This window comes from Actinia tenebrosa, unplaced genomic scaffold, assembly GCF_029948245.1.
Source record: "Actinia tenebrosa isolate PJP-AT-01 unplaced genomic scaffold, QUT_ActTen_1.0 PGA_scaffold9__36_contigs__length_13948895, whole genome shotgun sequence".
Classification (NCBI taxonomy): Eukaryota; Metazoa; Cnidaria; class Anthozoa; order Actiniaria; family Actiniidae; genus Actinia; species Actinia tenebrosa.
The window spans coordinates 4,737,311-4,759,350 of NW_028292586.1; the positions used below are offsets into that span (position 1 = coordinate 4,737,311).

The 22,040-nt window shown below is 35.7% G+C and overlaps 2 protein-coding genes and 1 long non-coding RNA gene across 3 annotated transcripts; 1 reads left to right on the forward strand and 2 right to left on the reverse strand.

Moving 5' to 3' along the window:
- Nucleotides 1-1,019: 1,019 nt before the first annotated feature.
- On the reverse strand, nucleotides 1,020-13,919 carry LOC116308747 (uncharacterized). The gene is made up of 18 exons (XM_089025002.1): nucleotides 13,902-13,919; nucleotides 12,651-12,721; nucleotides 11,980-12,109; nucleotides 11,375-11,443; nucleotides 10,484-10,593; nucleotides 10,087-10,168; nucleotides 9,753-9,824; nucleotides 9,302-9,397; nucleotides 8,826-8,912; nucleotides 8,420-8,514; nucleotides 5,332-5,451; nucleotides 5,120-5,180; nucleotides 4,575-4,685; nucleotides 4,277-4,341; nucleotides 3,821-3,892; nucleotides 3,413-3,515; nucleotides 2,661-2,727; nucleotides 1,020-1,903 (listed from the first exon to the last, which is right to left on the reverse strand). Exons 1-18 carry the CDS (start codon nucleotides 13,917-13,919, stop codon nucleotides 1,788-1,790), a joined length of 1,545 nt encoding a protein of 514 aa, XP_088881128.1. The 3' UTR covers nucleotides 1,020-1,787.
- LOC148904568 (uncharacterized) lies at nucleotides 13,916-15,019 on the reverse strand. The gene is made up of 2 exons (XR_016118851.1): nucleotides 14,738-15,019; nucleotides 13,916-13,963 (listed from the first exon to the last, which is right to left on the reverse strand). It is a non-coding gene; the product is annotated as an uncharacterized LOC148904568 (long non-coding RNA).
- On the forward strand, nucleotides 14,963-22,032 carry LOC116294478 (glutamate--cysteine ligase regulatory subunit-like). Its single transcript, XM_089024703.1, is given in 11 exon segments — nucleotides 14,963-15,215; nucleotides 15,217-15,288; nucleotides 16,777-16,851; nucleotides 17,266-17,344; nucleotides 18,592-18,648; nucleotides 18,755-18,864; nucleotides 19,091-19,186; nucleotides 19,480-19,533; nucleotides 20,169-20,229; nucleotides 20,371-20,506; nucleotides 20,787-22,032. Coding segments are annotated over 11 exon segments (864 nt in total). The 5' UTR covers nucleotides 14,963-15,119; the 3' UTR covers nucleotides 20,815-22,032.
- Nucleotides 22,033-22,040: the final 8 nt, after the last annotated feature.

The window sequence follows — 22,040 nt, forward strand, 5'->3', positions numbered from 1 at the left end:
GCTTGGGGGCCTTTGCTACCGCGAACATGACTTCTTAAAGACGAAGAAAAAATTAAACTTGCACAAAAAATCGTCAACAGATACTTCAAGCTTCATAATTTACGATCACCTTGATTCATTACTCGAATGGCTTTTTTTCCTTTCTTAGTTTGCCTTTTTTTTCTTTTTTTCTTTCTTTTTTGATGTCGAAATGACAGGTGTTAAGTTTAAGTGTTCCTAATAAAGTGTAAAAATAACTTTTTTCTAATAAACAAATCACTCACTTCTAAGTGATCTTTTGTTTGAAAGACAAGACTTTCTAAGTTCAGCTTGACCTAGAATGTTCTTTTTTTTGTTTTGTTTTAAATATTGATAAAAAGTATGTACTTGTGATGGTTCTGATTTCATTTCTTGTCTCTCTCCGCTTGGTTTGGTTGGTCCCTCCAATTTCTCCAGTTTTCCTCACTCTGCAAAATTTAACACGCTAAATTCCAATTTGTTATGAAAGTTCCTGACCCGTGTCCTGACTTTGATCAAAACAGAGGTTGTTTCAGGGTTATTGATAAAATTTGAGGGGATTTTGGCACGACCGTAAGATGGAAACCGTTGGAGACTTTTATTCCTTTTCTAATTTAAACGAATAAATATAACGTTAAATAGTACCTACAAAACGGTATTTATGTTTTAATAAATATCCATTTTCTGTCATCAAGTCCATCCCACATTTTAGTAGAATACATGGAAAAAATTAATGAATTTTTACCCACTCAAAAAGGACATTAATAGATAAAGTATTCCATACATGCTTGCATTTTAGCACGTTTTTCAAGAATTCGAAAGTGGTTTAGTATAAACAGAAATGACAAATTGGATTGATTTCCATACAGGTGCGAGTTGAGAATGCGCCGTTAAGTTTGAACGTCACCTCCCTTCCCCTCCCCCCTGAAAAATACACACACACAGATTCAATTCTTTGCGAAGTAACAAATAAGTATCAAACGTTTCAGAATGAGATTATTCTTGAGTTTTATATCATTTATTTAGATATGTTTTAAGTATTTTTTTCCTTTCTTAAAATTATTACATATTCTTAATCTTGACAAATATCTAATAAATGTTAATCTAAAAATTCCATAAATTCTATTCATTTCACAAACCACATTAAATTAAACTTTTGGAAAATGTCAAAATGCGTAAAAAATAATATTTTGTGAAAAGCATTGACTATTATCCTCGAAGGAAAAAAATTACGTGAAATTTGTGAAAGTATATATGCGAATACTTATCGATCAAGCCGAACTTTCTCGGCGAAATGGCGGACGTCGAATGACTATCGACTAAAATGTATGCCGAATACATTCTACGAATGATTATCGATTAGAATAGGTTGTTAGACTGCTTAATTCGTCCACTGTCATATTTTCTTGCAACAAAGCTTTGTATATTTGCCCCCTTGGAGGCTTTTACGAAGCATGCACGGATGGTTATCGATTAGAATAAAGTCTTCGAATGTAAAGGAAGGTATGCGCACGACAGACTTCGACTGATTATCGATCTATAAAGATTTTCAGTAAAAAAATTACGATCTACGAAAAATTATCAATTGGATCACATTCTTCGGCGTCATTCAAATTAAAACCTACGAATGCGTGACAATAAAAACCAAATGTTCAGCCACGCAAGAAGAAAATAATAGAACAAAGCGAAATTCTCATTAGAATGGAATACCTTTTCTTTTACCTACCTACAACTGTCTAAATAGAAATTCCATTTATTTTTGTCATCAACTTTGTTACCATGGTGATCGATTAAGCATCCATCTTGGTTTCTATGTATTCGTTGACAGCCTCTTCCAGCGTTGCTAAGGGAACAGACCCAAGGGCTAAAAATAAGTCATGGAAGTCACGAACATCAAACTTCTCCCCTGAAAAATAAAAACAAAACTCGTCAATATGAAGTTAAGAACAAGCATAAAAAAGAAAAGTTATAATAAGTGTCTCCGTTAGTTTATCATGACGACATCTGCAAAACTCCCTCCCCCCCCCCCCCCCCCCCCAACCCAATAGGCCTCTTCAGCTCTGACGTAATGTTTTCCCATTTCAGACCACATGTCATTCCCTAGAGTATCATTTCTTTGTTTAAGGTTTGCGCTCGGTTGCGCATGATAAGAAACATGAATATGGATACAGCTCAAACAAAGAATCTTATTCTCAAGAGAATGACACGTGGTCTGAAATGGGAAAACATTACCCCAAGCCGAAGAGGTCTATAACTGAACATACAGCTTCTCAAAAAAGCCTCACAAATATGAGTTCTATTGAGGTGGAGAACGCGTTGCATCATGGGGATGTTTTAGAGGACGTTTCAGGTAATGCCCATATGGCATTTTTTTCGCTTGCTGATAGTGAAAAGTGATATGCAACCTTGCCGTATTAGTTTTAAAATTTCTTTCGTTTCGTGGTGCATAAAATGACAACTGACTTAGAATGAAGCGTCCCTCAAAACAGCCCAATAAAGAAACGCATTTTCTACAGTTCCGGAAAGGTTAATATATATAAAGAGAAGAGAGCCGAAAAGAGACAGAACTAATTAGAAAACAAAATATAAACTGCGCTTTTTTATGCTTCCGAAATATCGCGCATATCAATAGCAAACCAAATCACTCTCAATCTAGAACTTACCGAGCTGGTGGGTGGAGTTTTCTCTCAACTCACGTATCTTTATCTCGCCTACTTTGTATGCACAGGCCTGATGATAAAGAAGGAAAAGGAAATTGGAAAAAATTATATTTTGTTAAAGGTTCAGACGAGGAGTGTCATGGTGGTTAAATACGCAATTAATTTTAGAAAGGGTGTTGTTATCATTATTACTGATGTCATTCAACCATCCCTTTGGCTATAGGATTAAACATCCTACATAAGGTTCTGGTGCTTGTGATCTGTGCGTGTCGTTACACCATTCCTTATTCGTTTATTTGTAGATGATAAGTGAAATTTAAAACATTTATTTTTTTTATTCAGTCGTTTCGATCACTAATTAGTTTGCCTATCCATCTATCATCCATTCATTTATTCATTCTTGTATTCATTCTTGTATTCATTCATTTATTCATTTATTTATTCATTCATTCATTCTTCTTTCTTTCTTTCTTTCTTCCTTTCTTCCTTCCGTCCTTTCTTTCTTCCTTCTTTCCTTCCTTCCTTCCTTCCTTCCTTCCTTCCGTCCTTCCTTCGCTCGCTCACTCGTTCGTTCGTTCGTTCGCATGTCTATTCATCTCATCCATCCATCCATTCATTCTATCACTCGTTCATCCATTCATTCATTCACTCATTTATTCGTTCATTAATCCATCCTTCCATCCGTCCTTCCGTCCGTCCATCCATCCATCCATTCTTCCATTCATTTTTATTCTTTCATTCCCTCCCCCTCATACCTGTCCAGGCCATGTGATGTAACGAGTAACTTCTGAGTTAATATCGTGTAATGACATTGCGGTATTCTGTTCCATAAAGTCCACTGCTTGTTGACGGCTCCAACTGAAACCAATCCATTCCTTCATATTAACTTCTGTGTGTAGTTAATTCCACTTGTACAATTTGCACCCCTTAGATCACTCATCACAAAGCTCGCGTTTCTCAATCACGCGCTAAGGATCACGCCACTGCACGAAGCGCACTCTTACGATCACTCCACAAGCTCAAGTTTCTCAACCAGTTGCTACGATATACGCGCGTATCACACCAATTTGCCCGCGTGCACCGCAATCACAGCGTACACCGTCCATATTTCTAACGCAATAAATATAATGAGGCAATGAGGTAGGTGTGGTGTATGTACTTACCCAAAAGCGTGCATTCCAGTGTCCACTACGAGACGACAGGCACGCATTATCTCATGAGACAACCTACCAAACCTGAACGACAAAAGCAAGAAATAGGATGAAGAAAGGAACAATGAACCAATATATGAATGGCCGAATAGAAGGAAGGATAGAAGGAAGGAAGGAAAGAAGGTAGGTAAGAAGGGATGAAGAAAGGAAGGAAACATGGAAGGAAGGAAGGAAGGAAGGAAGGAAAAAAGGAAGGAAGGAAGGAAAAAAGGAAGGAAGGAAGGGAGGAAGGAAGGAAGGAAGGAAGGAAGAAAGCATGGAGGGGAGGGAAAAATGAAGGGAGGGAGGGAAGGGAGAAGGGAGATAGAGAATAAGACAAGGAGAGAGGCAACAAGGAAGAAAGAGAGGAAGGGAGAGAGAAAGGGAGGAGGGGAGAAGGATATATCTTAATAATTAATAATTACTTACAAGTCATATAGGTTGGTGTAGAGTCCCATTTCCTCTCCAAGGTATTCGCTGTACAAACCCCAGCCCTAAACCCACGAGCATAAACAGTTAGTTTATGTAAAAATCAACATGTGCCGAGTTGAGCGTTGTGTGCATAGAATATTGAATGTAGTGGTAGTGTGTGTGAGGGAAAAGTGTCCCCAGTTAGTGCGAAAGCGCTAGAACGACTAGACGCTTGAATAAAGTGATCTATTTATTTATTTATTTTAGTAAAACCACTTTGACGTCATATAACTAAATTAATATCTCTCCTTCTCACCTCCATGTAGGCTGTGTTCATTGCAAATCTCGCTGGAGCCTCGTAGTATTTTCGATCCTCCATGTGCTTTCTGAAGCTTGGTTGATCAGGTTGCTCAATGGAATACGCAGCCTTGAACAGAAATCACACCAAAACTTGTCTTAGAACGACATGAAACTGATAATGGTGACTGATGATGTTGATGATGATTATGATGATGATGATTATGGTGATTGATGATGGAGATGCTGCTGCTGCTGATGATGGTAATGATAATAATAATGGTGATGATGATGATGGCGATGGTGATGATAATGATAACACCACTGATGATTATAGCATGACATTGATACGACGCCGGACACCATACTCATAATGATGACGATGAGAGTGATTGTCAAGATGACAGACATGATGACGATGATGGTGATCATGATCATGATCATGGTGGTGGTGATGGTGATGATGATGATGGTGACGATGATGATGGTGATGATGATGATGATGATCATGGTGATGATGGTGATGATGATGATGATGGTGACGATGATGAATCACAAATCTACCTGTAAGTGATGACCAGGAACTGCTTCGTGCAGAGATAAACTGATCATCTCATAATTTGGCCTTGAAACAAAAAACGTTCCATCAAAATGTAACTCAATCCAACAAACATATGACAACACATGATAACATATTTAGTTACAAATAAGATGAAATCTCATTCATTCTTCTTCTTCCTTTTTTTTCTCTTCAGTTCCCCAACATACTTCGTTACCTTTCTTCATACTTGTAAGTGTTCACATAGAATGTACCAGGTCTGGAGCCATCCTCGGGAGGTGCAAGATAGAAGGCCCCTGGAGCTGTGGGGGCTGCCTCAGCAGGTGTTTCGATGACCCTTATATACAAAAAAAAATTTTAATGAAAGATGTAGATAGAGAATGCAGATAAAGCTGTAGAGCTCGAAATGAGCAGTAAAGAGGGAAATGAGGTGCAGTTGCGTGATAATCAGATTTCCTCAGTGCGCTGTAACAACTCCCACAGTGTTTATATCAAATTATATTTAACGACCTTTGTTAACTTTCGACATGATAAACCAATGGCTCTATATGCCAACCTGGTTTTAAACCTTCCAGCCAATCACAAAACGCAATATATTTATGTAGGTATTTTATGAAGCATTTTTTCAATTTTTCCACCAATCACAACTCAAATACTCAAATGATAATAATATATGAATTTATATAGCGCCCTTTCTATATGAATATAATCAAAGGCGCTTTACATTGAGAAGTAAATGACAAATTGTTTTTATGCAATTTACAAGCATGAGAGATGGTTAGTATGAAGTGTAGGCACTGAGGGTGGTCACTGCCAGGGTTTCTTTACGTCCTCAGTGGTTCTTTTACGTCCCTCCAATGTTGGTTAGTAATGATAAGTGTGGAGAGACGGTACCGCCATTTAAAGTGGTAATCCGAGTCACTTGAAAGTCTAACCATTTGCAGATATAATAAGCCTTTTCATAGTTTAAGAATCGATTCCACTGCGCATGCGATTTTATCCCGAATTTCTCACCTTCTTTTGTCTAAACCTTCTTTTGTTCTTAATTAAACAAAAGAAGGTGAGAAATTCGGGATAAAATCGCATGCGCAGTGGAATCGATTCTTAAACTATGAAAAAGGCTTATTACAAAGGCAGCACTTTCTCCTCAGTTATTTTAAGGTGGCTCGACCCCCTCACGCTTGACCGCTACCTTCCACTTTTGGAACGCTAGTGCATAAACGTCTTTTATCCTATTGCAAATCTTTTTTGCACATAAGTCACATAAAGATTGAATTAATGTTTGATGCAGTTTTTTATGAGATCGGACGTCATAACACGTGATTATGATGAAATATTTGATTTCGTTTAGAAAATAATTTTAGCCTTGCAGAGCGTTCAACACTAAAATGCTTCGTACCACATAATTATATACTGGATGCCTCCATTTGTGGGGATTTTTGAAAAAATCTATCTAGCTAATAATGAGATATTTGAGATTATTTAAATATAGTGCATAATCTACTTCAAAACTAAACAATGGATTTCATACGGCCGAAATTAATATTTCAGAGCTATATATTCACAAAAGTCATTGCTCATTTAGTTTTACTCTGTATCTAGTTTTAAAAGGAACATTTTGAAGGTAATCGACTTATGCGATTTTGTGAAAACGTATAGTGCAGAAGACGGGGTAAACATTTGATGCGCACTTTTCATCGCAGTTTTCTAGTCAATCTTACTAGATCTTCCATTATTCTAAAATTCGATGATCATTTCTCTCAAAATTACGTCAGGATACAAATTTGAACTTAAACTAATATTACACAAAATTGAAAAACTATTGAACTCATTTAAAGCGATCTAAAGCGAACGAGAAATACAGAAAACATTGATCGTTTCCCAACGATTTGATGCTCTGGGAATTCTATTGTTTGCTAATGATCATAACATCAAATTCTTTCGCACCATGCACGGTCTCATCTCGCTTGGCTGCTTTCCGATTTACTCCCGAAGTATGGTTCTTTATCTAAACTCAAAAGTCTTGCTCGCTTCTTTCTTGAAGTTTTAATTTGAGGCATGTTCGCCTGATTCTATTCACTCACACTGACAAAGTACATCATGACAAGCGTCCCACGTTTAAATTAAAAAAAAACAACTGTTTGTTAACAAACTTCGGGGGTAAATCGGAAAGCAGCCAAGCGAGACGAGACCGTGCATGGTGCGAAAGAAATTGATGTTATGATCATTAGCAAACAATAGAATTCCCAGAGCATCAAATCGTTGGGAAACGATCAATGTTTTCTGTATTTCTCGTTCGCTTTAGATCGCTTTAAATGAGTTCAATAGTTTTGCAATTTTGCGTAATATTAGTTTAAGTTCAAATTTGTATCCTGACGTAATTTTGAGAGAAATGATCATCGAATTTTAGAATAATGGAAGATCTAGTAAGATTGACTAGAAAACTGCGATGAAAAGTGCGTATCAAATGTTTACCCCGTCTTCTGCACTATACGTTTTCACAAAATCGCATAAGTCGATTACCTTCAAAATGTTCCTTTTAAAACTAGATACAGAGTAAAACTAAATGAGCAATGACTTTTGTGAATATATAGCTCTGAAATATTAATTTCGGCCGTATGAAATCCATTGTTTAGTTTTGAAGTAGATTATGCACTATATTTAAATAATCTCAAATATCTCATTATTAGCTAGATAGATTTTTTCAAAAATCCCCACAAATGGAGGCATCCAGTATATAATTATGTGGTACGAAGCATTTTAGTGTTGAACGCTCTGCAAGGCTAAAATTATTTTCTAAACGAAATCAAATATTTCATCATAATCACGTGTTATGACGTCCGATCTCATAAAAAACTGCATCAAACATTAATTCAATCTTTATGTGACTTATGTGCAAAAAAGATTTGCAATAGGATAAAAGACGTTTATGCACTAGCGTTCCAAAAGTGGAAGGTAGCGGTCAAGCGTGAGGGGGTCGAGCCACCTTAAGACCCCGAGTGTTGGTGCGGCCGGGACTCGAACCACGACCTCCCGCACGAAAGTCCGATACTCAACTAACTCAGCCAACTCAAGTTAACCTTTCCACCAATCACAACACGGGTTATAAAAGTCTGATTGAATATTTCGTGAAACAATATTACCTACATGTACTCAAACGTACAGCCTTAGATATTCTCTTCAGCCAATCACGAAACGCAATTTGTCTTTGGTATTTTGCATTGTGCATAATATTCAAGTAACCTTTCAACCAATCACAACACGGGTTATATCAGTCTTCATTATTTCGTAGCAGATTGACTTACTCAAATTTAGCCTTGGGGATATTCTTGAAGTAGTCCTTTAGCTTCGGTTCTATTAGATCGAAGCATATCTCCCTGTATCGAGCCATCAATTCTTCCTAGAAATGACAAAGATTGTTGCTTTTATACATTGCTAAAGGTTGCTATTTGTATTGTCAATCAATATAGTGAACAGAGAAGATGAATCAACTTAGGGATTCTCCTTCTTTTCTATTCCAGTCTCTTTTGCTATAACTTCCATTCAGGCTTGACTCCCTCTCTACCTCTTTTCCTTCCTTCGTCTCGCTTTCTTTCCTTTTTTCCCTCTTTCTCTTCTTCTCTCAGTTCCATCTTCCTTACTTACTTCTTTTATCTTTCCCGTTTTTCCCTTCTTCACCACATATTGTTGTTTATATGCTGTTGTTTTTACCTTACTATCAAAGTAGAATCGCTTGTCCTTTCTCAACATGGCAACAAACGCTTCCAAGTCACCATCAAATCCTGTTTCCTTGGCAACCTAAATGGTAGCATCATTTTAATGTAGTTGTCATAACAAATAATCTAAGATTTTGTAGTGAGCAGAAAGTTTTTTAATAAGTGACTCTTCTCTAATACTTCCCCTTCTCCCTCGCCTTCCCTCTCCTTTTATTTCACTTTCCTCCCTCACATTCCCTTTCCTATCCCTCTATTTCCTTTACCTCTCCATTCCTTCCATCTTCCTCCTCTTTTCCTCTTTCCTTTCTTCCATCTACCTTCCTCTTAACCTCTTTCTCCCCATACTACTCCACAAAGAAAGGGAAAGAAGACACTGTGTATACACATAGAAAAGAAAAGAAAAGAGAAGAGAAAACAAGACAACAGCTACATGTACAACATGGATAAATAGTTAAAAGCAACATACAGCACCTGTTTCATTCTATCTCTTATCCTGGACACCTCCTTCAGCCCAATCTCATGGACTTGTTTGGGTGTCAAATCACATGTGATGTGGAACTCAAGCACCTGAAAACAACATCAAAGATAGATCAGCCATTCTTAAAAATCCTTCCAATCTGCAAGTTATATCAATACCCTGAAAACAACCTCTGGGCGTGGCTAGCTCACAGATGAAATTGAAATGTAGCTTGTTAGGTTTTGGTGAGGAAGGAAAACCAGAGAAAATCCTGGCTTGAATCAAGGGAGAGACCTAACAAACTCTACAGTACTCACATATGATGCCAAGACCAGGAATTGGTCCCAAGACCACAGAGGTGAGAGGTAAATGCACTTGCATCACCAAAGCAGCCAGATATTAAATAAGCAATGGTTTAATGAATGTTATTCAGTGTTAATATAATGTCTCAATATTGTCATTTACTTTCTTGTAGAATTCTTTCCCATTTGGGAACTCCTCACACGAGATGCTTTCTCTTGACGCAGGAATGTACTCCTAGATAAAATTACAATATGTCAAAGAGAATCTTTTAGAACAATGTTTTATTACTGCAAATGTCATAAACATGTGAACTCTGTGTCTGTGAGCTACAAGCTGAAATTTGGTTTTTCGCTGCTGTCAATCAATCCTAATTAGTCAGCGGTACTTTCATATTTTTGACTGACGGCAGTGAAAAACCAAATTTCAGCTTGCAGACACAGAGGTCGCATGTTTATGACAATTGCAGTAATTTTAGAGGCAAACTTTACAAACTAACCTTGGAGAAAAAATCTAAAAGAGTTTTAAAAGCTGGTTTCACTTTGTCTTCTATCAAAGAAACGTTCTCCTTTATCAGCGTCCTGTACACGTATAAATTGAAATATTTAGATTTCATTCATTATTCTATGCATTTTTTTTAATTTTCTGAGAGGCAGATAAGATCTTCACGAGACAGGAAATGATGTCAAGTGAAAGCCAGTTATCATCTTCAATTAGATGTGCATCATACGAACACATTTTGAGGGTGCTTTTTGGTGGTAATCTAGTGTAGTGCTATTGCTACAGTATGAAGGGAAAAGATTTTCATGACTTATTGTGGCTGGTCTTGTCTGTGTAATTAGAATGCAGATGATTATTCCATATCAGTTTAACAATGTTATAGCTATAAAGTATACCTTTCAGCATCAGAAAACGATTCAGGAATATTCTTAAATAGACCATACAGCTTGGTGTCTCCATCGATGGTTGAATCTAGAATACCTTGTATCTGTTCAGGGACACGGATCTATAAAATAGAATTAGATAGAATATGATTATGATTATGATTTATGATTTATATAGCGCCCTTTAATATGTGGATATCATCAAAAGCGCTTTACATGGAGTAAATGACAGATTGCTATGTGCAATTTACAAGCATGAGAGATGGTTAGTATGAAGTGTAGGCACTGAGGGTGGTCACTGCCAGGGTTTCTTTTTACGTCCTCAGTGGTTCTTTTATGTCCCCCATTTTTACTGTAGGTTAGGAAGGGTTAGGAGACAGGGCCTACGGTTTCAAGTCCTTGTCCGAGAAGACTTGAAGGTCTAACCATTTGCAGATATTATTACAAAGGCAGCACCTTCTCCTCAGTTATTTTAAGACCCTGAGTGTTGGTCCGGCCGAGGCTTGAACCACGACCTCCCGCACAACAGACTGACGCTCTTACCAACTGAGATAACCGGGTGGCGGTTATAATAGATAATCACTGAGATAATCACTTTGTCTGAGGCCAATAACTGTTTAATTATCATCACATTTTTGAAAGAAAATAGACAACGTTGGTTTATTTCTGAAATATATATTATTTTGTGTTTTAAAAGCAGGATGCATCAACATTTAATGACAAGCGCATGCAATTCATTATACTTTTTAGAAATAGTACCAAGTTCTCAACCAAAAAGCTCGCATCACTTTCTATATTCAATTTGATAATAATACCAAAACAAAATAATACAGATTCACTATTAGGTTATAATCAAGGTCATCACTTCTTATACACTATCGAAGCATGTATATCAAGCCTTACCACTGTGACTTTGGGAGGTACATATCCTGTTTCGATTCCTTTCTTCAGTAAAGAGATTAGTTCAGATACCTGAAATAGCCATGAGAATGTGACACGATTACAGAAATGGCAACAACATATCTGAAAATGCAGGACTGGTAAAGGAAGGAATGGGTGGCATATGCTATGTACATTTCATGCACTGCTTATGACTCTCTCATCCCTATGTAGTTCATGGGAACCCGGTCACCAGTGACTGCAGAGCTAGGGGACTGGAGGGCTACAAACCCTCCCAATAATTTAGCTGTCATTTTGAATCACTTATTTACTATTTAAAATACCAATAGCCAGAATGTGAAAAATTGTCAAAATTCCAATGCAATTAAATATGACGTCTTCAACTTAATTTAGATAAATGGATAGAAAATGTTCAGATAAAAAATACATAGACTTGCCCCAAGTCAACCTCTCTTTGCTCGAATATTTCCGAGTAAAGGGAGAATTCTGCACCTGAGTTGAGACGCACAAAGGCCGGCAGACTTTGCGAAAGTCTAAGGAATACTTGGCATTTTCCCCACCCTCCCTCCCTTCCTGTTTGGCAAATCAAGTACTGTTTTAACATCAACCTGAGTAGGAAATGCTTCAAGTCTTGAAAACAACTTCTTGTAGTCTTCCATTGTGTTGTATTTCATCCATGACAGTGTTCTGGCAAATTCCAGTTGTGGTCCTTCAAGATTATTTATTGGTAATAAATAGCTGGGGAAAAGGCAAACAAAAAGATTAGATTTATAATATTTTAATGAAAAATAAGTTTCAGATTCTTTTGGGTTTTATTGGCCTTTCTAAAAAAATGAGTGGGGGAAAGGGTCAAGTATTCCCTTGCAAAGGCTAATTTCGTTGTTACATAGGGATGTGTGAACATTTTTGCTTTCAAAGCAAATATCAGGATGTCAATCTTTATACAGTAACAGCAAAAAAAAACACTAAGTGAATAAGAAATGGCTGTAGTCCTTGTTCAATTATTGCATTGCAATTTTCAAATTTTTTAAATTTCTGATTGTTAAAACTTCTTTAATTAGAGTATAAATATCCATAAATTATTATCATGAAGTGCATATACAGTCTATGTATGACCCTGGAGCACAACTTTAACTAGTTTGAATTAGTTAGGGTTGATTTGAGAGGAGGGAGGAAAAACCGGAGGACTGGAAAAAACCTTGGGGTCAGAAAGAGAACCAACTAACCAACTCACATGGGGCACATGTAGACATTTTAAATAAATTGTTCATTTACCAACCTCTTGTGCACAGAACCATCAATGAAGCCCTGGAGTTCTTTCTTAAGAAGATCCACATTCAAAAGATCAGTCTACAGAATAAATTGAACAAGGAAATTCCAACACATCAAACCTCAAAAAACTGAGGGAGATTGGAAATTGCAAGTGGTGAGGGGGGACTTGCTTAATGTGGCCCAAAGTGGGTCCTCTCCTTTCCCCTCCCCTCTCCGCCCCACCCCTTAAAGTGGACAGAAAAATCAAGTATATCTTATGTCAAATCCAAACTCTAAATTTGAATCAAGAAATAAAGTATTCAGGACTTATTAAGTATTTCCTAAATAAATAAAAACATAAAAGCATGGAAATTGTGAAATGGAATGGGAACTTGGGCTGGACACTGGTAAGCTGCTTGGATGTTGGAATGTTAAAAATCAGTTAATCAATTCAATTTCTTTGCTAAAATATGTTTCAATAGCTAGTTAACATATATCCATTAAAATTTAGCAAAGAAAAGCAGTTTTTAAAGTGTTTCGATCCGGAGATCCACTTAACCGAAGTCCAATCCATGGTCCATTCCAGGATACGATTCCGGATTTTCCAACTTGAAAATTCCTTAAAATGACAAATTTAGTTAGAATAAAGATAAATCAGCAATTTAACTACAGTTTGTTGAGGTGAATATTATGATTTGACTGCATTAAAGGGTAGTATTCCTAAGTCATTGAATTGTCTTATTGTACCCTTACATTAACACAAAACAGCCAATCATGCCTCCTCATAGAGGTCTTAGTTGATCATAGTTAGCATGCAGAAGGTTGACCATAACTGCTCCACAAAGATACACTAAGAAACTGGAGACTTTTATGGCATTACAAGCATTTTATTTGGTAGGAAATGGATTTAGTTGAATTAACTTAATTAAGAATATTAATCATTCATGACACTAAAATATGTTCTAAATGTTCGCCAAAACATAGGAAGTTAGCCAACCAGAAAGTGGACGTCTGGCTGATTTCAAAGAGCTTGCGAGCCAAATGTGCACTTTTCGGTTGACTAACTTCCTATTTTTCAGGAGACCAATTACAACGCTTTAGTGTCATGTGTTCATGCTTAGATGCAAATGACTGTAAATAGAATAGGATTCTAATTGATATCATATCATGGTAAATAAGCAGGCATAAAATTTTGCTAAACCATCTGCAATTTGTTAGTTACCAATGCATGCATACATTAAAGAGAAAAACTGTATGCACATCAAAAGCTTTATGTTACCTTTGACAATCCTTTCATCTATCTATTGCCACAAGCTTCTTCAAGAATTCCTTACAATCAGCCTAAAAATGAGACAAAAAATATTAAATTAAATATACTTTTTTCATTTGTTTATTTTGTATTTTAAAATCTTTAGCCAGTGCAATAAATATTCAGTGTTTTGGGTGTAACAAAAAAGGTATTAAAATTCCGTCACTTCTACTGTGTAGGTTGACCTCCACCTTGACCTTTAATTGACCTTTTAGAAGAAAGAAGCAGGGGTGACAAGCTGCTCTAGCCATGTACAAGTTAAGGCCAAAAAATATAAGATTATATGTTAAAACCTTTATTGAAAATCTGCGAACCTAACCAATGTTTGGCCCTCTAACCATGAAAATAGTAATACCTTCGAATGTTTCAAATCTTACCCCCCTCCCTCCATCATTTTATGCCCAAACTCCTTTATAAACATTGACACCATGCAGCAGACTCCTAGCTAATGCAGCTCAATTTGGAGGACAAAACAATGGAAGTTTGCCCTCATGAGAAACAAAATATTCATTTCTTATTGTCCAGGAATAAAACTTTTAAATTAAAAATTGAACTGCAAGAGGCTTATAGTAGCATTAATTAATAGTAAACCTATTTTTGGTATAAGTTTTAAGCTCCAATGTGTCATAAATGAAGTAGTTTTAAAGCTACATTTTTACTACGAGCTTCCGCTTGAACCTTATTACAAGAAAACAATTTCATATCCCCAAAAAGGTTGCTTATTACACCAAGAAAACTTAGCAAGCACCTAATTATTAAAACGAAGTCCATATTTACTGATGATGTGCTAAAGGTTGAACCTTTACCTGTCGTTGTGAGTAGGATTCAAGCGCGTGACTGTCTAGTTTATCGTCATGAACATGAACTCCAATCGCTGTGGCAAACTCAGGGCTCGTCCGAAGGCGCCACTCCCAAAACTCCTCAAAAATAGCTTTGACCTCAGCATTCATAGTCACTGGTAGGCACTTATAAACAAAATTACGAATTCTAGGGAAGGATTCTTTGAATTGAACGGTGAAGGATTGAAGCCAAAGGGAAAAAAAAGCTTTGAATTCAATTCTAGGACAAAAAATTTGCGCGTCTAAGTCGTTCTCGCCAGGCGTTCCAAAAACAGTGAGAGAAGGACTGGATTGAGAAGAGTGTGAAAGGTATTTTGGGTCAAAGTTTAATCGCATTACGGACAGAATAATGGCGACCGAAGTTCTAAATGGAATTAATGGCTGTAATGGGCATCAAGAGGAACGATTCTCGTTATCCAAGGCTCTACAATCTGCCAACAAGCTCCTTGATTCATGGAGGGAATATCTCACAATGGAATCGGACCAAAAGAAAAACTACACCCAACCCTAGTGATGAGGTGAGGCTACATACAATACCTGCAGTATTTTTGCTGTGTCATGTCTCATAAAATTCTTCAGGCAACTCTTGAATCTTTCTAAACTAAATGTATTATAGTATAATGACTAAATGATACTTAAAATAGGGCTTTTTCAAATATATGTACGGTTATAACATCTTCAATAAGTAGAAATAATTCTATATTTTGGTCGTGGTCCACGGTTCTATTTCTGAGCGTATTTATATTGTTAAGTAATTATAATTTGTTCTTTCGCTTGGTTGATGAATAGTTTACCTTATTTGCTTAACATTCTTTGAAATAAGATAGAAATACATGGTTAAATATTTTGAAAGGGTCAACTTTGCGTAGTTGTCGCGTGTAAATTGTTATCAAGACCTGGTGAATTTAGAATATTAGGTCATTATCCTTGAAACATAATTGACAAAAATACTACTTATTAATTATATAAGAACTGTTTATCGTCGTTCGTAAGGTTCGAATTTGTAGCCTTTGTTTTCATATCTAAAAAGCTTTTCTTCTTATTTATTATCATTCATTTATAACAATATTATCAGACATGACAGCTGTAGCTGTCATGCATGAATGTATATAAAATATAAGTTATCATTTACAGGTCCCTTAATTTTATCAAACGAAAAAAATAAAAAATTTTTGATATTAATTTGTTTCACTAGACATCCATTCCTGTCTTGTGCAAAATTTTCGCAGTTGAATCGCCATATTTAGAACTTTCCCGAATAATTAGCTTAAGCTAGAGTAAACACCAAACAATGGGTCCAATTTCTATTTATAATAATAATTTATTCAAAAATACTTTCAAATAACAATAATAATAATAATAATAATAATAATAATAAAACAATGAAAAAGAGATTATGAATATAAAATAACAAATATATGTACAAATTACTCATTTATCGATGAAAACATATTTGTAAAATAAATTAATAGCTCAAAACACGAGTCCAGCTCTTCACACTGATATAATATTATATTAAAACTATGCATATATTATTAAAATCTAAATATTTCTAAATTTTGGCTACATTGGCGTTGAGGTTAAAAAGGGGTTCTTGTCCCCCTGACACACATGTGTGCTGACTTTTTTATTATTTTTTATTTATTTATTATTTCAAAAGATAATCGAGTTCTAATCCACGTTATAGCACTTGCATACGTACCCCCTGTCTTCTTGGTTAACTTCTCAATGGGTCCAATAACAATCATATAAATTGATATAAAAATACTCTAAATGTGTGAATACATCAAGGTCAACCTCCACTTAGAACCATTTTTTGTTTTGTTAGGGGTCATTCAAGCGAACTATTAAGTCTATTAAGTTTTCAATAGAAATGTTTCTGGTTGACAGCACATTGTTTTCATGCAATGTCATGATCACTACCGTATTTTGTAGCATGCTGATAATTTTTTTCAAAGATTTTTATCAGCTGATTAAGATACTGATTATATGCAACTCTTTTTTAGCTTTGTGAAAGCATAATCACAACATTGAGCAACTGTCTTCCAGTGGATAACAACAACGTTGAAAATCAAACTCATGTAAGTAAAATATATTTCTCATCAGAGTTGCATCTACAGAGGTTTAGAATATTGGGGAGTGAGAGCAGGTCTTGTTACAATATTTATTTCAAAGTATAGCACTAGTTACTTTGATGTAAAATACCGGTTTTGATTACTATGTCAACTTGAGATTGATTCGCTATTGAACATAGTAACTTGTCAAGCACTATATATTTTTATTTACCAATAATTATCGCTATTGGTTTGCTAAATTTAAAGCTCCCACAACCAATTCCCTCCTGCTCTTCATCAGTGCTGAATTGAATAAGAGTTGGGTTATATTTTCAATTCCCTAGGGAACTTTGACAATTTCATATTTATATTGACAAAATGCTTGTCTAAATAAAAGCCAATGAAGCTGAAAAGAATCCTAAAACTTTTTTCCCTTTTTAGAGCAAAACTGTCAGGAGTGTAAACAACTGCTTTGTCGAGAAAATTGATAAAGAAGAAAGAGTCCACTTAAAAATATCAGGTAATAATGACTCAGTTGTACTGAAAATAATCAAGGTTGACTATTTCATGTTCATAATATGCATAAAATATATATCCATACCTCTTTCGTGGTGGGCGATTTGAATTTCCATGCATGGGGTGGTAGGGATTGGAGGTACTGAAGAAACCATGGAGTCGAGCTCCCACCCACACAAAAAATTGCCCTCAAACAGAGAAGAAAAATTAATGTACACATGTAATATGTCAAACCCAAGCTCAGAAGTTAAGTAAAGAAATAGAAGAAAAGCCAGGCCTAATAGTAATTAGTATGGAACTTGATAAACATTTGATTAAGAAACTAAACGCAATATTTTAAACGCAAACAAAAAGTTTAATTTATGTAATGTTGTTCATCAGGGAATTAAAACCAACCCTGAATGTCCAATCAGACTAAGTGAAAGCAAAATTTTTTGTTTGAATGTGTACATATATTTACTTTGTCATACAGTAATTCACTCTTGATCTGTCTTTAAATGTTGTTGAAAATGTTGACAGGATGTGATCGAAACGTCCAGCAATTCTTGCATTTATTTTCTTAATCAAATAATAGTAATTGATAATTAAATAAAGACATAAAAATATGGAACTGGAATGGCAACTTGGACTGGTCATCAATAATAAACTGAATTTTGGAATAAGATTGATCAATAATCAATCCGATTTCTTTGCTAAAATTTGTTTTAATAGCTAGTCAACATTGTATCCATAGAATTTTTTCAAAAAAAGCAGTTTTTAAAGTGTTTCGATCCGGAGATCCACCTTACTGAAGTCCAATCCATGGGCCATTCCAGGATACGATTCCGGATTTTCCAACTTGAAAATTCCTTAAAATGACAAATTTAGTTAGAATAAAGATAAATCAGCAATTTAACTACAGTTTGTTGAGGTGAATATTACGATTTGACTGCATTAAAGGGTAGTATTCCTAAGTCATTGAATTGTCTTATTGCACCTTACATTAACACAAATCAACCCCTCTTGCCTCCTCCTAGAGGTTTTACTTCAGCATAGTTAGCTTGCAAAAGGTTGAATGTTACTGCTCAGCGGAGATAAGCAAAACAATCATAAGTTTTAATGGCAATATGATTAATTTTTTTGGAAGAAATGGATTATTGAATAAACTTTTAATTTTCCCTCGAAAATCCATATCACTAGACTCTGGCAGACAATCAAAATACAAGTAATATAGGTGTTCACAACTAAGGCATCATATTTTTTTCCTTTCAGTCAAGATCTTTGCAATAGACTTGCGCCCATCACTGGTCAAAGATGCTCTTTTTAGAGGCAAGTATTTTTCTTTGTCAATTCTATAACTAAAGCCTACATCATGGTATGATACATCAATACATAATACATAATGAATATTGATGATTTCTTTTCTTGGCAATAGCAATGTGTGAGCTTGGTGTGGACTCCATTGAGTCCTTTATTATCTCTCGAGCCAAACAAGAACATATGACAAGTGAAGATCATTTCAAAGGACTCCAGCAACTATGGGAGGCAAGTTTATTCTCACTCATGTTATAGTTTTCACCTATATTTCCATCCTTATAAGCTCCAGACAATTAGACATTTCTGACAACTAGGCAACTCCTTTTTACAGTTGAGGTTGGAGTTGCCGCACATGCGTGGCAACTCCAAATTTGAGATTAAAATGGCAGTTTCTTTAACTGGTAGAATAAGGGGATGAGACAGATGGTCTAATATGATAAACATTTTTCATTAGGAAATGGAAGAACTCTACGATAGTGGTTATGTGAAAACTCTTGGAACTTGTGACTTGGATAAGGAAACACTGGAGAAGCTTTATAACTGGGCAAGGGTAGGTACCAAGAAAAAAAGAGTTACATTAGGGAATGATTTATAATCCTGTGAATAGAGTTTGTCAGGTCTCTTTCTCTCCCAGCATTGATTCAAGGGCTTTTCTCTACGTTCTCTGGTTTTCCTCCCCCTGTACAATCTAAGTTCTGATTCAATCTGTATGTTAGCTGTGCCCTGACTTTGAATAGCTCAGAAGTTTCAAAGGGACTATAAAAATTGAAGGTTTTGAGTAAGAGAAATATGGCCCACATTTTGAACTTGTCCCCTGATGTTTCCCTGATTGTATTCTTCTAGATCAAACCTGAAATCAATCAAGTCAACCTGGCTTCATGCTGCGTTATGCCAAAGGTAAATCAATATTGTCAATATACACTGTTCTTATTAGAAAAATCAGAAATGCCGCACAAATGTCAACTCTATGCGCCCCAAAGGGCGCATGAATTATCCAAAGAATACTTCCTGATAGTTTTAAAAGTTTATAGTACTTTTGAAATAATAAAAGTCCATTATATTGTCGACATGAAACGCCACAAATCGAACATAGCCGCCATCTTGTATTAAACTCGCCAAGAGGTCTCGGATTAGTCTATGTTAACTGACCTTGTTTATTGAAGGCTCAAGTATGGCTGCCCAGCGAAATTTTATTGTGTTGTCATTACTAATAAAACTGCCTTACATTGTTGTAGATTTGCAACAGAGTTACTGGCTAAAAACATTATTATTCGTTGTTTTAAAATTTTGGAAATGGCCCATCCAGTTTTCTAAATGGCCCCTAAATTTCGAATTGATGGGCCCTTTGACCCCCTGAAAGAAATTCCTGGTAAGAACACTGAATATAATATACTTGTTGGAAATATTCTCCACCCCACCCTAGAGGGGGAGATTTTTGACACACTTTAATAATAATGTTTTTGAAAACAAAATAATGCTCTCAGATCAAATCTCCTTTTCTTTAACCAGTCTAACTCTATGTTATTTTGTAGGATCTGGTGGCATACAGCAAGACGCATGACATTCAACTTCTCACCCATGCTGATCCACAAGGTACATGTAATTATCAAAAACAGTTAAAAATTCCATGCATCTTCGTCAATCAAGTCAACATTGCCAAGCAATTTTCACAATGAAAGTTGTGAATTTGTTAAATGATTGACTAAATATCTAGTTTAAATTTGTTTTGAACAGAGATTTTGACAGATGATCGTTTGCAGCAAATTATTTCTGGCATCACAGAGGACGAAAAAGTTGATGGATGGAATCCAACTTGGGTGCTAAGATATTCGGTCTTGGTGAAGTGTCGTGGCGTCATCAGAAACAAGGCGTAAGTATCAGAAAAATTCCTAGAAGCAGGGCTAATAATAATTATTAATAAATGAATAATGATAACAATAGATAATAATTGACATTGTGATGTTAATGTGCAATGGTTGACAAATTTTGTCATCTTATGAACACTAGTCATGTTTGTCAGAAGTCAAAATTTCCTGCTCTTTTGTTGCCATTAAGAAACAAGTTTCTATCCAGATGGATTGGTTTAAAGAGAAAGCATCCCAGACCTCTTAGATATTTTTTTCTGATGGTATACTTTTCTTCTCCCTCAGGTACATTGTCAAGTGTGAGCGTCACTAACTTGCCGTGGTTTTTGTCTAACATTTATTCATTCAGTATACATATAATTCAAGAACGTAAAATGGCACTGGTACTGCCTTCCAATGAATTCAAAATCCTCAATGTATATATAAGATCTTGCAATCTAGTAGTCTAAAATCATGGTAGAGGTACACTAGTCTTAGGGTGCATTGGCACCAGCACTGGATTTCACTTATGTCATATCTTATCTCGTGCAGAATGTTTTCAGCTGAATCACAAATTTTCAATAGAATTCTTTTTGGTTGACTTGGTGGTCAGTGCTTGACCACCATTTGGAGCAGATAATGAGATTCAAAGACTTGTATCAGCTGATTGAAACCCAGCAATAGTCTCCATGTTGGATAACTCGGAGATTTGGTCTCCATCTCTCTTGTCATACCATCCAACATGGTGGCAATAATTTTTGTTTCATTCACCTGTGAAAGGCTGCACCACACTTTCTGTTTTTCACGCGTCTGATGAAATTCTAAATTCCCCCCGTCCCACCCCTCCTTTTATATTTTATGTCTCCCTTGACAAGTGTCCGTTATCTTAACAGTTTCAAATTATCGATTTAAACTACGAATATCCTAATGAAAACAATTGTAAAATACCAGCAATTTCGATGTAAATATCTGCATATTAGAAATTAGAATTTTTTTCAGCTTGTAAATGTTTTCTGTGATTTCGTTTTTAAACTCTAAAAACGAGTATTGATTAAAATTTTCAATGACACATCAATGGTTTTCCTAACTAAGGGAACACTTGAATGGTTTCTTCTTCACGGGTAGCTATTAAACACTAAAATGGCTTCCAGAGGCCCTTGTAACTGGTTTATTGATGACACTTGACCTGGCTTACCGCTAGTGATTCCGGTTACTTAGTAACACTTAACTGGTATCCGGGCTCAAATGTACCATTTCCAAATTAACACTTAAATGGTTTATAGAATGGCACTTGTATGATGCAATAATGGTTCTTGAAGCAATGAAATGGCTTTTTAAGTGACACTTTATTGGTTGCCGAAAACCATTTAACAGCACATTGAAAATTTTGATTAATACATCAATTCATATATATATTTGATTAGTTTAGATATCGTTATCACTGAGTATTTATTCCTTTCTATTAATAGTGCTAGTTCTATTTGTCCATTTATTGATAACAATGTAAACTAATGAAATAATAGAATCCAATAAAATCATACTTATCTCTTAAGTCTTTGC

Bases quoted from the DNA above. Each gene is read 5' to 3' on its own strand.
- LOC116308747 (XM_089025002.1), bottom strand. The intron at 8,515-8,825 runs GTAAAAACAACA...TGTCATTTCTAG, and splicing joins GATTCTACTTTGATAGTAAG to GAAGAATTGATGGCTCGATA. The intron at 3,516-3,820 runs GTAAGTACATAC...GATTGGTTTCAG, and splicing joins ACTGGAATGCACGCTTTTGG to TTGGAGCCGTCAACAAGCAG.